This window comes from Salvelinus namaycush, chromosome 21 (assembly GCF_016432855.1).
Source record: "Salvelinus namaycush isolate Seneca chromosome 21, SaNama_1.0, whole genome shotgun sequence".
Taxonomy (NCBI): domain Eukaryota; kingdom Metazoa; phylum Chordata; class Actinopteri; order Salmoniformes; family Salmonidae; genus Salvelinus; species Salvelinus namaycush.
Window position 1 is genome coordinate 3,449,528 of NC_052327.1, and position 18,811 is coordinate 3,468,338.

The 18,811-nt window shown below is 45.5% G+C and overlaps 1 protein-coding gene across 1 annotated transcript in view; it reads left to right on the plus strand.

The window, feature by feature from the left end:
• The window catches only part of brsk2a (BR serine/threonine kinase 2a), a 454,159-nt gene that overhangs the window by 361,851 nt on the left and 73,497 nt on the right, over positions 1-18,811 (plus strand). Inside the window, exon 9 of the mRNA XM_039017967.1 lies at positions 8,479-8,510. Coding sequence (XP_038873895.1) covers positions 8,479-8,510 — 32 coding nt within the window. The remainder of the gene's footprint in view (positions 1-8,478; positions 8,511-18,811) is intronic.

Below are 18,811 nucleotides of genomic sequence, written 5' to 3' on the forward strand. Positions count from 1 at the left end.
TCTAATTGAGAGCCATACCAGGCAACCCTTAAACCAACATAGAAACAGAAAACATAGAATGCCCACCCAAACTCACGTCCTGACCAACTAACACATACAACAAACTAACAGAAATAGGTCAGGAACGTGACAGAAGTTAATCAATAAATGGAAACAAATATTTTGATTAGCTAAGTAGCTAACTAGCTAACATTACATAGCTAACATTAGCTTGCTTCTACAGGCCATCAGGCGGAAGTCATCATGTGTAAACTGTTGATCTAAACACTTGCGTGTAATCGGAGCACAAACAAGTTTTCACAAATAAACTATCAATCGTCCTTGGCTGCTATGATAACCAATTAACTTTAGCTAGCTAAGTAATCTTAGCCAAAGTATGATTCTAATGTTAGCTAACATGTACTGTATGGCAAGTTGATGTGCCACAAAAGAGCATACATTCTTACACACAACGTATCTAGTTAGTTATGTTAGGTTAAAACAACCTAACTTTGGGAAACTTCCATGCTACTCATGTTCATTTGTATTCCCCCTGCCAAGCTACGGTAAGATGAGGTAGTTAGAAATCAGACAGTTAGGATAAACACTGCGCTACATTTCCTCAAAGAACAACCAAGACCACATAAACCATAGCAGAGAAAACCAATTGTTTTGGTAAATGGTTGAATCCCAAACACACATGTAAACAGAACTACAGTTGTGCATGCTAGCTAGCATCAATTTACCAGACTCGACTGACAGGATAAAAACTTTTTTTTTTTAAATCACCTTTATTTAACCAGGTAAGCTAGTTGAGAACAAGTTCTCATTTACCACTGCAACCTGGCCAAGATAAAGCAAAGCAGTGCGACAGAAACAACAACACAGAGTTACACATGGAATAAACAAGCGTACAGCCAATAACACAATAGAAAAAAAGAAAGTCTATATACTGTGTGTGCAAATGGCAGGAGGAGGTAAGGCAGTAAATAGGCCATAGTAGCAAAGTAATTACAATTTAGCAGATCAACACTGGAGTGATAGATGAGCAGATGATGATGAGCAGATGTTGGTGTGTAAGTAGTGATACTGGTGTGCAAAAGAGCAGCAAAGTAAATAAAAACAATATGGGGATGAGGTAGGTAGATTGGGTGGGCTATTTACATATGGACTATGTACAGCTGCAGCGATTGGTTAGCTGCTCTGATAATTGATGTTTAAAGTTAGTGAGGGAAATGTAAGTCACCAGCTTCAGTGATTTTTACAATTTGTTCCAGTCACTAGTAGCAGAGAACTGGAAGGAAAGGCGGCCAAAAGAGGTGTTGGCTTTGGGGATGACCAGTGAGATATACCTGCTGGAGCGCGCGCTATGGGTGGATGTTGTTATCGTGACCAGTGAGCTGAGATAAGGCAGAGCTTTACCTAGCATAGACTTATAGATGACCTGGAGCCAGTGGGTCTTGCGATGAATATGTCAGCCGACTAGAGCATACAGGTCGCAGTGGTGGGTGGTATAAGGCGCTTTGGTAACTTAACGGATGGCACTGTGATAGACTACATCCAATTTGCTGAGTAGAGTATTGGAAGCTATTTTGTAGATGACATTGCCGAAGTCGAGGATCGGTAGGATAGTCAGTTTTACTAGGGTAAGTTTGGCGGCGTGAGTGAAGGAGGCTTTGCTGCGAAATAGAAAGCCGATTCTCGATTACATTTTGGATTAGAGATGTTTATATGAGTCTGGAAGGAGAGTTTACAGTCTAGCTAGACACCTAGGTATTTGTAGTTGTATTTTAAGTCAGAACCGTCCAGAGTAGTGATGCTAGTCGGGCGGGCGGGCGAGTGCGGGCAGCGAACGGTTGAAAAGCATGCATTTGGTTTTGCTAGCGTTTAAGAGCAGTTGGAGGCCACAGAAGGAGTGTTGTATGGCATTGAACCTCGTTTGGAGGTTAGTTAACACAGTGTCCAAAGAAGGGCCAGAAGTATACAGAATGGTGTCGTCTGCGTAGAGGTTGCTCAGGTAATCACCCGCAGCAAGAGCGACATCGTTGATATATACAGAGAAAAGAGTCGGCACGAGAATTGAACCCTGTGGTACCCCCAGAGACTGTCAGAGGTCCGGACAACAGGCCCTCCGATTTTACACACTGAACTCTGTCTACGAAGTAGTTGGTGAACCAGGCGAGGCAGTCATTTGAGAAAGCAAGGCTATTGAGTCTGCCGATAAGAATACGGTGATTGACAGAGTCAAAAGCCTTGGCCAGGTCGATGAAGACAGCTGCACAGTACTGTATTTTATCAATGGCGGTTATGATATCGTTTAGTACCTTGAGCGTGGTTGAGGTGCACCCGTGACCAGCTCGGAAACCGGATTGCACAGTGGAGAAGGTACGGTGGGATTCGAAATGGTCAGTGATCTGTTTATTAACTTGGCTTTCAAAGACTTTAGAAAGGCAGGGCAGGATGGATATAGGTCTGTAACAGTTTGGGTCCAGAGTGTCACCCCCTTTGAAGAGGGGGATGACCGCGGCAGCTTTCCCATCTTAAGGGTTCTCGGACGACACGAAAGAGAGGTTGAACAGACTGGTAATAGGGGTTGCAACAGTGGCGACGGAAAATTTAAAAAAGAGCGATCAAACGTGTGGAATAGATTCCAGCTCCAGCAAAAACTCTTTCTCTCCTGTCTTGTCATTTTTATAATCCAATGTTGTGCTGACTGATCAACACATTGTCAAGTTATGTTCATTGTGTTCACAGAGTCGCCATGCAAAAGTGAAAAGTATTCAGGGGGCTGCACATGGTACAACAACAATTTCACTCAGAACCACTGCTTGCAAGACATTCTGTGTGCCAGTCAGGTCTCATAGACTCGACGTAACATTGTAAACATAAAGCTGGGACACTGATTTTAGTATAATATGTTAGGTTTGGTATGGTATGTTTACAGTAAGACAAAAGGTTACTTAAAACACCTTCCTGCAGTCAAGTGACCAAATCACCCTCTAGTGTCCTCAAGACAATAATCCAAAACACACAATCACGTCTACATGAAAATGTCTAAAAAGCAACAAATTTGAAGTTTTGGAATGACTAGTCAAAGTCCAGACCTAATCCCAATTGAGATGTTGTGGCAGGACTTGAAATGAGCAGCTCATGCTTGAAAACCCACAAATGTCGCTGAGTTAAAGCAGTTATGCATGCAAGAGTGGGCCAGAATTCCTCCACAGCGATGTGACAGACTGATCAACAACTACAAGAAGCATTTGGTTGCAGTCATTGCAGCTAAAGGTGGCACAACCAGTTATTGGGTATAACGGGGAAATTACTGTAATTTTTCACACAGGGAATTGGGTGTTGCATAACTTTCTTAATTACATAAATAAAATATGTATCAATTTCTTTTGTTATTTGTAAACGCAGGTTCCCTTTATCTATTATTATGTTTTGGTTGAAGAGCCGATAACATTCAAATATATGCAAAAATAGAGAATATCAGGGGGCAAATACATTTTCACAGCACTGTATGTCAAGGTATGCATGAAGGGCTGTAGGAAGCCAGGTGCAGGAGAGCAGATATTTGGTACAAAACTGGAGCCTTTTATTTGGCGAACCAAAAGCTCACGGCACAAACGAACACAAAATACAAATACGGATGTTCAATCCGTATTTGTATTTTGTGTTTGTTTGTGCCGTGAGCTTTTGGTTTGCAGCCAGCCTAACGTGCGCATACATGAAAACAGATAAACAATACCACACACAGACATGGGGGAAACAGAGGGTTAAATACACAACACATAATGAGGGAAATGAGAACCAGGTGTGTGGGAAAACGAGACAAAACAAATGGAAAATGAAAAATGGATCGGCGATGGCGAGAAGAACGTTGACGTCGACCGCCGAACACCGCCCAAACAAGGAGAGGCATCGACTTCGGTAGAAGTCGTGACACTGTATATAATTTGACTGTATATATTTTTTAGATACAGGCCTATTGTAAATGTGTATTATTGTTGCGTTGCCATCTTTATTTCAAAAATAACATACAAGTGCTAAGATTACTTTAATCTACATACTATTTTGACCGAGGCAATGAACTGTCCAATCATATTTGAGCTTAATTCAAAATTATACAGGTAAGCTAACAGTTACAGAAATCAGGGATGCAGACAGGCTCTCTCTATCTGAGCTACTGTGTCCAACACACCACCACCAATTTTTATGCTGGGCACCTTCTTACCAAAAAAGGATGTTATTATGATATAGTTTTTTCTATTAAATACTTTGCTAAAATAAAGGTTTAAGGAAATACGGGCATGCACCACATTACTACAAGACAAACCAGCAAAACTTGTGTTCATTTCATTTCAAAAAGCATGAATAGGTAGCATAATGGGATAATGTCTTATTATGGAGTGTGAAGCGTATATGCGGTACAAATCACGTTATTGTGGAAGCACCTCCTCTAAGAGTATGAACTAGGCTGTTTGAGAAGGTTTGAATCCTAAGCAAACTGCTTACACATCGTTTGAAGTACAATACCAACATAGCTCCTGTAGTAGGTCAAGCTGTGTGCTGGAAAACCTTGGTAGAGCATTGGTAGAATAAGCATTGCGGTGCTCATGTGAATTTCCTTTATTTTTCGGCATCAGACCAATGCCTATTCTCACTTAAAACATAGTTTTTAAAACTATATACTATCATCAACCTTCAATATACTTATTACAAGTGTACTTCAAATTCATTGTTTTTCAGTGTTTAAGTATACGATATGTTCACTATCATTAAACTTAAACACACTCATTAAAAATGTACTTCAATTTAAAACACTTTACTTGTAATTTTGTATATTCATTCGAGATACACCTGGAGTTGTTTTTAAGTTGACACATTGATTTCTCTTCATAAAACTCTGCTTGTGAGTGATCAATTACACTATAAGTATACAGTGCCTTGCAAAAGTATTCATACCCCTTGTATTTCTTCAAATGTTACTGTGTTACAAAGTGGGATAACTTTATTTAATTGTCATTTGTTGTCAACAATGAACTCGAAATACTTTAATGTCAAAGTGAAAAAAATATATAATAATAGTAATGATTATGATTAATACAATTTGATAATTAAAATGCAGTCGTTGCATAAGTATTCAGCCCCTTTGTTTAGGCAAGCCTAAATTAGTTCAGGAGTAAAATCTGGCTTAACAAATCACATAATATGTTACATGGACTCTGAGTGAAATAATAAGGGTTGACATGATTTTTGAAATAATAAGGGTTGACATGATTTTTCCTCTGTCCCCCATACGTAAAACATCTGTAAGGGAGCCTTTTGAAAGCTATATAAAGAAGGGCAGTGATTGGTAGATGGGCAACAATATCAAATCAGACATTGAATATATCTTTAAGCATGTCTAGTTAATAATTATGCTGTGGATTATGTATTAAACCACCAAGACACATCACAGACACAGTCATCCTTCTGAACTGAGCTGCAGGACAGGAATGAAACTGCTCAGGGAGGTCACCATGAGGCCATTGGTGATTTTAAAACAGCTACAGAGTTCAATGGCTGTGATGGGAGAAAACTGAGGATGAATCAACAACATTGTAGTGACTACACAATAAGGACTTAAATGACAGAGTGGAACGAAAAATTGAAATATACAAAACATGCATCTTGTATGCAACAAGGCACTCCCGAGTGGCGCAGCAGTCTAAGGCACTGCATTTCCGTGCTAGAGGCATCACTACAGACCCTGGTTTGATTCCAGGCTGTATCACAACCGGCCGTGATTGGGAGTCCATTAGGGCGGCGCACATTTTGACTTGCCTAGTTTAATAAAGGTTAAATTAAAAAAATCAACAAAATGAAGTAATACTGCAACAAAAAAAACATGGCAAAGGAATATACCTTGTGGCCTAAATGCAAAGCCTTATGTTTGGGGCAAATCCAACACAACACATCACTGAGTAACTGCCGCCTTATTTTCAAGCATGGTGGTGGCTGCATCATGGTATGGGTATGCTTGACATTGGCAAATACTGGGGAGTTTTTCAGGATAGATATAAATGGGATGGAGCTAATCACAGGCAAAATCCTAGTGGAAAACCTGCTTCAGTCTGCTTTACAATAGACACTGGGAGAGGAATTCACCTTTCAGCAAGACATTAACCTACATCTCAAATCTCCACTAGAGTTTGCTTACCAAGAAGACAATGAATGTTCCTAAATGGCCAAGTTACAGTTTTGACTTAAGTCTTTAAATTGGCTTGAAAATCTATGGCAAGACTTCAAAATGGCTGTCTAACCATGATCCCCAACATCTTGACAGTGCTTGAAGAATTATGAAAATAATAAATGGCTAATATTGCACAATCCAGGTGTGTACAGCTCTTAAAGACTTACCCAAGAAGACTCATTGCTGTAATTGCTGCCAAAGGTGTTTCTACCATTTATTGAATCAGGGAGCTGAATACTTATTTAACAATTTTATTTTTTTAATTGAATTTAAATCAATCTTTCATATTTTTTATTTTATTGGATTGTTGCCAAGAACATTGTAACAATACAAGGGGTATGAATACTTTGCCAGGTACTGTACTTTCTGTGCCAATAATGTGTTTTGAAGTTCAGAGAAAGTTGACATTGATAACTCTTGTTTAGTCCTTACTGCTAACAGCCCATACAACTGCATTGAGTAACGTATTCACTACATGGAACAACAGATAGTCCATCCCCAAAATCTAAAGGAAGTTTGTTCTGAAGTGTCTGTCCTATATCTAAGACATACAGTACTTAAATATATACAAAATATACGAATGAAGTTCGATTTAAGTATATTTAAAATGATCTAAATTGGCCCTGAAGCAAACATCCTAGCGTCTCTACCAATCATCTCATCCTGTCCGTCTGTACACCCAAATTAAGTGTGTGTGTATGACTTCCAGACTTATTAGACTATCATATCATAGAGTGGTTCATCATGGGTGGAATAATACCCTCATCAAGACGACAGGAGAATTAGCAGACACACACACACACAATATCTCCCCGATTTTACAATATTTCAGTTTGAAATGCAGGGTCAAATCAATCCTTTAACCCAATGAACCCAGGTGCTCTTAGTCAATCACGTACTCAACGTACAGTATGTGTATGTTCATGTGTATGTTGGTCTGTCACCTCCAGCCCTTTAATAACCCAGTGAGAGAGAGAGTTGTCTTAACAGCAACCGGTCAGTCAGTCAGTCAGTTAGAGTGCCTGTGTCAATAATATTCGTGGGAAGCTATCACCTCTCTCTCTCTGAAGAAGCTGTGATACTTACTGACTTTCTCTGTGTCCCACTGTCCCTATTTATGTTTCAACATTCAATTCGATTCATTTCAATTCAATTCAAGAAGACTACACTTCCAGAGGGGCAATACAAAAGGACGTGTCAAATTCAACTCTCCGGGGATTGTCTTTGTGCTTCAACATTGAGACTCTCTCTCGTTCGCTCTCACACACGCACGCACACACACAAATCTTGGATTCGATCACTTTGTGAGGGAAAGCGACACGTTCCCTGAGAGATTACTTCATAGGTTCCTTGATCTGAAACGTTAGAATAGCAAGTTGCTAAATTGAACTATGTCCTCTTTAATAAAGTCTATGGCAGCAGCAGTTGCTGTAAGGGTACAGAGAATCAGACGAAAAAGCAATTCATATCGACAATGACATTCATAGTCCACTGCCCCGGTCACACCTTGGGTTCGTTCTATGGGTTGTCTTCTTTTCTTTTCATTGTTTTCTTCTGTGTTTATCTCTTTCTCGTGGTCCTCTCAGACAATGAGCTGGAGTCTTTCTGCCCACGGGGTACTGGGCAGAGGCCAACTCACGGCACTGCTCACCAGCGCAGAGAGAGAGAGAAATAGAGAGAGAAATAGAGACCACCTTTGAGCCAGAGGACTTGGCAGGGTTAGAGCAGTGTGTATGACTATGTATAATGCTCTCTCTCTCTCTCTCTCTCTCTCTCTCTCTCTGACTATTGTCCTATCGAGTTCTTATGTACTGGAGGAAGCAATTTAATATCGATTTAATATTCATATTGTATTGTCTTTGAAAATCAATAATTTTGCAATAATTTTGTGTTATTGATTATGACTCAAGAAATGGGTAGTGTTTTTTAGGCAACACCAGTGCAATAACTACAAAGTAGGAAAACTGAAGAAGTGTAATATTCTAAACTTGTATATTATTTCTAAAATATTGTAGACTGAATATTCACAGTTAAAATGAAGACTTGTTCCATTTTAAAAATGTGTTAAGCTTTTTATTTTCCATTTTCAGAAACAGGGTCCAATAAGAAATGCACATTTTAGTTTTCCATTGCAAAACTTTTTAAAGCATTTTGCTACCGGGTGCCCTAATCAAAATGACCAGACTTGTGTATGTGTAAATGGCTTGAAGCAGGTGTTTTTGTGTCTTGTGTGTTTACATTTCTCCTTTCTTTCTCTCCTACAGTTAGAACAGATTCAGAGGCACAACTGGTACATGTGAGTGTACTTTTCTTTTCTCTCTTTTCATCCTAATGTTCTCTCTGTGATTCGGTATTTCAAAGGGACAAAGGAAGAGTTAGGATAAATTGGATGAAAGTAGTCAAAGGTGGGGAGACAAGGGTGATGGGAGGGAGGGATGTCTCAGTTGGTCTGGGTTAAGAGGAGGAGGCAAGGGAGCGGGAAGCGCGCATTAGAGAAAAGTTTGTTTTTGTGTGAGTGCGCGTGCGTCTTTTCTGATGAATGGCCTCACCATATCAGCAGCAAGGACAGAGATCCAACACATCTTCTGGCTTGAGAGAGAGAGAGAGAGAGAGAGATCCGTCCAGTATGACATAGCACTGTGTTACAGTCGCTCTCACTACTGTCACGCCCTGGCCATAGAGAGGCTTTTATTCTCTATTTTGGTTAGGCCAGGGTGTGACTAGGGTGGGCATTCTAGTTTTTGTATTTCTATGTTTTGGCCGGGTATGGTTCTCAATCAGGGACAGCTGTCTATCGTTGTCTCTGATTGGGAATCATACTTATGCAGCCTTTTTTCCTTTGGTGTTTGTGGGGAATTATCTTTGTTAGTGGCACTATAGCCCTGTTAAGCGTCTTATTTGTTTCTTGTTTTGTTGGCGACATTGACAATAATAAAAGAAAAATGAACGCTAACCACGCTGCACCTTCCGACGACGGCCGTGACAACATTTACATTTTACATTTAAGTCATTTAGCAGACGCTCTTATCCAGAGCGACTTACAAATTGGTGCATTCACCTTATGATATCCAGTGGAACAACCACTTTACAATAGTGCATCTAAATCTTTTAAGGGGGGTGGTTAGAAGGATTACTTTATCCTATCCTAGGTATTCCTTAAAGAGGTGGGGTTTCAGGTGTCTCCGGAAGGTGGTGATTGACTCCGCTGACCTGGCGTCGTGAGGGAGTTTGTTCTACCATTGGGGTGCCAGAGCAGCGAACAGTTTTGACTGGGCTGAGCGGGAACTGTACTTCCTCAGAGGTAGGGAGGCGAGCAGGCCAGAGGTGGATGAACGCAGTGCCCTTGTTTGGGTGTAGGGCCTGATCAGAGCCTGAAGGTACGGAGGTGCCGTTCCCCTCACAGCTCCGTAGGCAAGCACCATGGTCTTGTAGCGGATGCGAGCTTCAACTGGAAGCCAGTGGAGAGAGCGGAGGAGCTGGGTGACGTGAGAGAACTTGGGAAGGTTGAACACCAGACGGGCTGCGGCGTTCTGGATGAGTTGTAGGGGTTTAATGGCACAGGCAGGGAGCCCAGCCAACAGCGAGTTGCAGTAATCCAGACGGGAGATGACAAGTGCCTGGATTAGGACCTGCGCCGCTTCCTGTGTGAGGCAGGGTCGTACTCTGCGAATGTTGTAGAGCATGAACCTACAGGAACGGGTCACCGCCTTGATGTTAGTTGAGAACGACAGGGTGTTGTCCAGGATCACGCCAAGGTTCTTAGCACTCTGGGAGGAGGACACAATGGAGTTGTCAACCGTGATGGCGAGATCATGGAACGGGCAGTCATTCCCCGGGAGGAAGAGCAGCTCCGTCTTGCCGAGGTTCAGCTTGAGGTGGTGATCCGTCATCCACACTGATATGTCTGCCAGACATGCAGAGATGCGATTCGCCACCTGGTTATCAGAAGGGGGAAAGGAGAAGATTAATTGTGTGTCGTCTGCATAGCAATGATAGGAGAGACCATGTGAGGATATGACAGAGCCAAGTGACTTGGTGTATAGCGAGAATAGGAGAGGGCCTAGAACAGAGCCCTGGGGGACACCAGTGGTGAGAGCACGTGGTGCGGAGACAGATTCTCGCCACGCCACCTGGTAGGAGCGACCTGTCAGGTAGGACGCAATCCAAGCGTGGGCCGCGCCGGAGATGCCCAACTCGGAGAGGGTGGAGAGGAGGATCTGATGGTTCACAGTATCAAAGGCAGCCGATAGGTCTAGAAGGATGAGAGCAGAGGAGAGAGAGTTAGCTTTAGCAGTGCGGAGCACCTCCGTGACACAGAGAAGAGCAGTCTCAGTTGAATGACTAGTCTTGAAACCTGACTGATTTGGATCAAGAAGGTCATTCTGAGAGAGATAGCAGGAGAGCTGGTCAAGGACGGCACGTTCAAGAGTTTTGGAGAGAAAAGAAAGAAGGGATACTGGTCTGTAGTTGTTGACATCGGAGGGATCGAGTGTAGGTTTTTTCAGAAGGGGTGCAACTCTCGCTCTCTTGAAGACGGAAGGGACGTAGCCTGCGGTCAAGGATGAGTTGATGAGCGAGGTGAGGTAAGGGAGAAGGTCTCCGGAAATGGTCTGGAGAAGAGAGGAGGGGATAGGGTCAAGCGGGCAGGTTGTTGGGCGGCCGGCCGTCACAAGACGCGAGATTTCATCTGGAGAGAGAGGGGAGAAAGAGGTCAAAGCACAGGGTAGGGCAGTGTGAGCAGAACCAGCGGTGTCGTTTGACTTAGCAAACGAGGATCGGATGTCGTCAACCTTCTTTTCAAAATGGTTGACGAAGTCATCCGCAGAGAGGGAGGAGGGGGAGGAGGATTCAGGAGGGAGGAGAAGGTGGCAAAGAGCTTCCTAGGGTTAGAGGCAGATGCTTGGAATTTAGAGTGGTAGAAAGTGGCTTTAGCAGCAGAGACAGAAGAGGAAAATGTAGAGAGGAGGGAGTGAAAGGATGCCAGGTCCGCAGGGAGGCGAGTTTTCCTCCATTTCCGCTCGGCTGCCCGGAGCCCTGTTCTGTGAGCTCGCAATGAGTCGTCGAGCCACGGAGCAGGAGGGGAGGACCGAGCCGGCCTGGAGGATAGGGCACATAGAGAGTCAAAGCATGCAGAAAGGGAGGAGAGGAGGGTTGAGGAGGCAGAATCAGGAGATAGGTTGGAGAAGGTTTGAGCAGAGGGAAGAAATGATAGGATGGAAGAGGAGAGAGTAGCGGGGGAGAGAGAGCGAAGGTTGGGACAGCGTGATACCATCCGAGTAGGGGCAGAGTGGGAAGTGTTGGATGAGAGCGAGAGGGAAAAGGATACAAGGTAGTGGTCGGAGACTTGGAGGGGAGTTGCAATGAGATTAGTGGAAGAACAGCATCTAGTAAAGATGAGGTCAAGCGTATTGCCTGCCTTGTGAGTAGGGGGGGAAGGTGAGAGGGTGAGGTCAAAAGAGGAGAGGAGTGGAAAGAAGGAGGCAGAGAGGAATGAGTCAAAGGTAGACGTGGGGAGGTTAAAGTCACCCAGAACTGTGAGAGGTGAGCCATCCTCAGGAAAGGAACTTATCAAGGCGTCAAGCTCATTGATGAACTCTCCAAGGGAACCTGGAGGGCGATAAATGATAAGGATGTTAAGCTTGAAAGGGCTGGTAACTGTGACAGCATGGAATTCAAAGGAGGCGATAGACAGATGGGTCAGGGGAGAAAGAGAGAATGTCCACTTGGGAGAGATGAGGATCCCAGTGCCACCACCTCGCTGACCAGAAGCTCTCGGGGTGTGCGAGAACACGTGGGCAGACGAGGAGAGAGCAGTAGGAGTAGCAGTGTTATCTGTGGTAATCCATGTTTCCGTCAGTGCCAAGAAGTCGAGGGACTGGAGGGAAGCATAGGCTGAGATGAACTCTGTCTTGTTGGCCGCAGATCGGCAGTTCCAGAGGCTGCCGGAGACCTGGAACTCCACGTGGGTCGTGTGCGCTGGGACCACCAGGTTAGAGTGGCAGCGGCCACGCGGTGTGAAGCGTTTGTATGGTCTGTGCAGAGAGGAGAGAACAGGGATAGACAGACACATAGTTGACAGGCTACAGAAGAGGCTACGCTAATGCAAAGGAGATTGGAATGACAAGTGGATTACACGTCTCGAATGTTCAGAAAGTTAAGCTTACGTTGCAAAAATCTTATTGACTAAAATGATTAAAATGATACAGTACTGCTGGCTGGTGAAGTAGGCTAGCTAGCAGTGGCTGCGTTGTTGACTTTGTTTGAAAGTGTAGCTGGCTAGGTAACCTCGATAACTGGCTAGGTAACCTCGATAACCTCGATAATTACTCTAAACTACACAATTATCTTAGATACAAAGACAGCAAAGACAACTATGTATCTAGCTAACACTACACTAATCAAATCGTTCCGTTGTAATGTATTATTAGTTTCTACAGTGCTGCTAGTCGGTAGAAGTTGACTAGCTAGCTAGCAGTTGTTGACTAGGTAGGAGAACGGTGGCGCGGCGACGAAAATAGCTGGCTAGCTAACCTCGATAATTACTCTAAACTACACAATTATCTTAGATACAAAGACAGCAAAGACAACTATGTAGCTAGCTAACACTACACTAATCAAATCGTTCCGTTGTAATGTATTATTAGTTTCTACAGTGCTGCTAGTCGGTAGAAGTTGACTAGCTGGCTAGCAGTTGTTGACTTAGTAGGAGAACGGTGGCGCGGCGCGGCGGGCGAAAATAGCTGGCTAGCTAACCTCGATAATTACTCTAAACTACACAATTATCTTAGATACAAAGACAGCAAAGACAACTATGTAGCTAGCTAACACTACACTAATCAAATCGTTCCGTTGTAATGTATTAGTTTCTACAGTGCTGCTAGTCGGTAGAAGTTGACTAGCTAGCTAGCAGTTGTTGACTAGGTAGGAGAACGGTGGCGCGGCGCGGTGAACGAAAATAGCTGGCTAGCTAACCTCGATAATTACTCTAAACTACACAATTATCTTAGATACAAAGACAGCAAAGACAACTATGTAGCTAGCTAACACTACACTAATCAAGTCGTTCCGTTGTAATGTAATAGTTTCTACAGTGCTGCTATTCGGTAGAAGTTGGCTAGCTGGCTAGCTAGCAGTGTTGACTACGTTAGAAGGACGAAAATAGCTGGCTAGCTAACCTCGATAATTACTCTAAACTACACAATTATCTTTGATACAAAGACGGCTATGTAGCTACCTAAGAAAAATTGCTCAGATCAAACAAATCAAACCGTTGTACTGTAATGAAATGTAATATTACCTGTGGAGCGAAGCGAAGTGCGACTAGTAACAGCAGGTGGAGAACTACACTGGAAGTTAATAGGATTATGACTTTTAGATAGCGAAAATGTCTATCATACATGTCAGATTTCAATACCGGCATATGCCGTAACGGGAGAATGTTTTTTTTCTTCGAATGAGCCATGGATCATATTTTTGCAATATTCCTACCTCGAGAAATGTGTCATTTAACGGAGAGTCTAGCACATTTTTCCTATTTGTCTGCCTCTTCAGTCCAGGGTGCATTGCATGGTGCAGTTGCCAGAGATGTTATGCCAAGGAGATAGGAATCCACTGAATGAAGGAACGTATAACCACCCAGCAGACTGTCGACCAATAGCGTTAACGTTGTCATGCTGCGTCACGCGGTTGCTCAAATAAAATAAAATGTTATTGGTCACATACACACGGTTAGCAGAGGTTATTGCGAGTGTAGTGAAATGCTTGTGCTTCTAGTTCCGACAGTGCAGCAATATCTAAAAAGTAATATCTAACAATTCCACAACAAATACCTAATACACACAGATCTAAGTAAAGGAATGGAATATGGATGAGCAATGACAGAGCGGCGTAGGCTAAGATGCAATAGATATTAGTGAATAGAGTATATACATATCAGATGAGTAATGCAAGATATGTAAACATTATTAAAGTGGCATTATTAAAGTGACTAGTGTTCCAATTATTAAAGTGGCCAATGATTTCAAGTATGTATGTAGGCAGCAGCCTCTCTGTGCTAGTGATGGCTATTCAACAGTCTGATGGCCTTGAGATAGAAGCTGTTTTTCAGTCTCTCGGTCCCTGCTTTGATGCACCTGTACTGACCTCACCTTCTGGATGGTAGCGGGGTTAACAGGCAGTGACTCGGGTGGTTGTTGTCCTTGATTATCTTTTTGGCCTTCCTGTGACATCGGGTACTGTAGGTGTCCTGGAGGGCAGGTAGTTTGCCCCCGGTGATGCGTTGTGTAGACCGCACCACCCTCTGGAGAGCCCTGCGGTTGTGGGTTGTACAGTTGCCGTGCCAGGCGGTAATACAGCCCGACAGGTTGCTCTCAATTGTGCATCTGTAAAAATTTCTTTCTTCAGCCTCCTGAGGTTTAAGAGGCGCTGTTGTGCCTTCGTCACCACACTGTCTGTGTGGGTGGACCATTTCAGTTTGTCAGTGATGTGTACGCCGAGGAACTTAAAACGTTCCACCTTCTCCACTGCTGTCCCGTCGACTTGGATAGGGGGCTGCTCCCTCTGCTGTTTCCTGAAGTCCATGATCATTGAGTGAGAGGTTATTTTCCTGACACCAACTCCGAGAGCCCTCACCTGTCTCGTCATTGTTGGTAATCAAGTTTAATACTGTTGTGTCGTCTGCAAACTTGATTGAGTTGGAGGCGTGCATGGCCACACAGTCATGGGTGAACAGGGAGTACGGGAGGGGGCTGAGCACGCAACATTGTGGGGCCCCAATTTTGAGGATCAGCGAAGTGGAGATGTTGTTTCCTACCTTCACCACCTGGGGGCGGCACGTCAGGAAGTCCAGGACCCAATTGCGCAGGAGACCCAGGGCCTCAAGTTTAATGATGAGCTTCGAGGGTACTATGATGTTGAATGCTGAGCTATAGTCAATGAACAGCATTCTTGCATAGGAATTCTTCTTGTCCAGATGGGATAGGGCAGTGTGATGGCGATTGCGTCATCTGTGGACCTATTGGGGCAGTAAGCAGGTGGAGGTGATATGATCCTTGACTTGTCTCTGAATGTTCTTCATGATGACAGAAGTTCAGTTACCTTTGCATTCTTGGGTACAGGAACAATGGTGGCCATCTTGAAGCATGTGGGGACAGCAGGCTGGGATAGGGAGAGTTTGAATATATCCATAAACACACCAGCCAGCTGGTCTGCACATGCTCTGAGGATGCGGCTAGGGATGGCGTTTGGGCCGGCAGCCTTGCGAGGGTTAACACATTTACATGTCTTACTCACTTCGGCCATGGAGGAGAGCCCACAGTCCTTTTTAGCGGGTCGTGTCGGTGGCACTGTATTATCCTCAAAGTTTGTCTGGAAGCAAGACGTCGGTGTCCTTGGCTGGTTTTTCTTTTGTAGTCCGTGATTGTCTGTAGATCCTGCCACATATGTCTCGTGTCTGAGCCGTTGAATTGCGAATCCACTTTGTCTCTATACTGGCATTTCACTTGTTTGATTGCCTTGCGGAGAGAATAACTACACTGTTTGTATTCGGCCATATTCCTAGTCACCTTTCCATGGTTAAATTCACTGGTTTGCACTTTCAGTTTTGCGCGAATGCCGCCATCTGTCCACGATTTCTGGTTAGGGTTTTAATAGTCACAGTGGGTACAACATCTCCTATACACTTCCTTATAAACTCACTCACCTAATCAGAGGAAACATCGATATTATTCTCTGAGGCTACCCGGAACATTTCCCAGTCTGCGTGATCAAAACAATCTTGAAGTGTGGATTCCGATTGGTCAGACCAGAATAGTCCTTAGCACAGGTACTTCCTATTTGAGTTTCTGCCTATAGGAAGGGAGGAGCAAAATGGAGTAATGGTCAGATTTGCAGAAAGAAGGGCGGGGGAGGGCCTTATATGCGTTGCGGAAGTTAGAGTAACAGTGGTCCAGTGTTTCTCCAGAGCGAGTGTTACAGTCGATGTGCTGATAGAATTAAGGTAGCCTTGTTCTCAAATTTGCTTTGTTAAAATCCCCAGCTACAATAAATGCAGCCTCAGGATATATGGTTTCCAGTTTGCAAAATGTCCAGTGAAGTTCCTTGAGGGCCGACGTGGTATCGGCTTGAGGGGGATATACACGGCTGTGACAATAAGCGAAGAGAATTCTCTTGGGAGATAATATGGTCGGCATTTGATTGTGAGGAATTCTAGGTAAGGTGAACAAAAATACTTGAGTTCCTGTATGTTGTTACAATTACACCATGAGCGTTTAATCATGAAACATACACCCTTCTTGTCACGTTCCTGACCTGTTTTCTGTTGTTTTGTATGTGTTTAGTTGGTCAGGACGTGAGCTGGGTGGGAATTCTATGTTGTGTGTCTAGTTTGTCTGTTTCTATGTAAGCCTGGTGTGGGTTCTCAATCAGAGACAGATGGTAATCGTTGTCTCTGATTGAGACTCATATATAGGAGGCTTGTTTTGTGTTGGGATTTTGTGGGTGTTTGTTACCTGTCTATGTGTTTGTGTTCTGCACCAGATAGGTCTGTATCGGTTTTGCACATTTGTTATTTTGTATGTTGTTTGTAGTGTTTCACTTGTTCTTGTATTAAACATGTTGAACACTAGCCGCGCTGCACTTTGGTCCTCTCCTTCACCCCTGGAAGAGAACCTTTACAGAAACACCCACCAATCCCGGACCAAGCAGCGTGGCAACGGGCAGCAGCAACAGCAGCAGCGGTGCCAGGAGGAATGGTCATGGGAGGAAATCATAAACGGAAAAGGACCCTGGGCAAAGGTGGGAGAGAATCGCCACTCTTGGGAGGAGAAGGAGGCAGCCACAGCCCAGGAGCGCTGGATTGAGGAGGCAGCACGAAAGAGAGGCTGGAAGCCCGAGAGGCTCACCCAAAAATTTCTTGGGGGGGGGCTAAAGGGGCGTTTGGCGAAGCCGGGTTGGATACCTGAGCCAACTCCCCGGGCTTACCGTGGAGTGAGAGGGCGTCGTACTGGTCAGACACCGTGTTATGCGGTAAAGCGCACGGTGTCCCCAGTACGCGTGCTTAGCCAAGTGCGGGCTATTCCACCTTGCCGCACTGGGAGGGCTAGGTTGGGCATCGAGCCGGATGTCATGAAGCCGGCCCAACATATCTGGCCTCCAGTACGTCTCCTCGGGCCGGCGTACATGGCACCAGCCTTACAGGTGGTGTCCCCGGTTCGCCTGCATAGCCCAGTGCGGGTTGTTCCACCTCGCCGCACTGGCAGGGCTATGGGGACCATTCAACCTGGTAAGGTTGGAGAGGCTCGGTGCTCAAGAGCGCGTGTCCTCCTTCACGGTCCGGTATATCCGGCGCCACCTTCCCGCCCCAGCCCAGTACCACCAGTGCCTACACCACGCACCAGGCTTCCAGTGCATCGCCAGAGCCCTGTTCCTCCTCCCCGCACTCGCCCTGAGGTGCGTGCCCTCAGCCCGGTACCTCCAGTTCCGGCACCACGCATCAGGCCTATAGTGCGTCTCAGCCGGCCAGAGTCTGCCGTCTGCCCAGCGGTGCCTGAACTGCCCGTCTGCCCAGCGGCGCCTGAACTGTCCGTCTGCCCAACGCCGTCTGAACTGTCCGTCTGCCCAACGCCGTCTGAACTGTCCGTCTGCCCAGCGCCGTCTGAGCCGTCCGTCTGCCCAGCGCCGTCTGAGCCATCCGTCTGCCCAGCGCCGTCTGAGCCATCCGTCTGCCCAGCGCCATCTGAGCCATCCGTCTGCCCAGCGCCGTCTGAGCCATCTGTCTGCCCAGCGCCATCTGAGTCATCCGTCTGCCACGAGCCATTAGAGCCGCCCGTCTGTCCCGAGCCATTAGAGCCGTCCGTCAGTCAGGAGCTGCCAGAGCCGCCAGCCAGTCAGGAGCTGCCAGAGACGCCAGCCAGTCAGGAGCTGCCAGAGACGCCAGCCAGTCAGGAGCTGCCAGAGACGCCAGCCAGTCAGGAGCTGCCAGAGACGCCAGCCAGTCAGGAGCTGCCAGAGACGCCAGCCAGTCAGGAGCTGCCAGAGACGCCAGCCAGTCAGGAGCTGCCAGAGCTGCCCTCCAGTCATGAGCTGCCCTCCAGTCATGAGCTGCCCTCCAGTCATGAGCTGCCCTCCAGTCATGAGCTGCCCTCCAGTCATGAGCTGCCCTTCAGTCATGAGCTGCCCTTCAGTCATGAGCTGTCCTTCAGTCATGAGCTGCCCTTCAGTCATGAGCTGCCCTCCAGTCATGAGCTGCCCTCCAGTCATGAGCTGCCCTCCAGTCATGAGCTGCCCTCCAGTCATGAGCTGCCCTCCAGTCATGAGCTGCCACTCAGTCCGGAGCTGCCACTCAGTCCGGAGCTGCCACTAGTCCGGAGTTGTCCCTCTGGCCTGAGCTACCTCTCTGTCCTGGGCTACCTCTCTGTCCTGAGCTACCTCTTTGTCCTGAACTACCTCTCTGTCCTGAGTTGTCTCCTCTATTGTAGAGGGGAGTTGGTGAAGGTTCCTGGACCATGGTCGGGGGCGAGGGTCGCCACTCAAGGGACGCTAAGGAGGTGGACAAAGACAATGGTGGAGTGGTGCCCTCGTCCACCGCCGGAGCCGCCA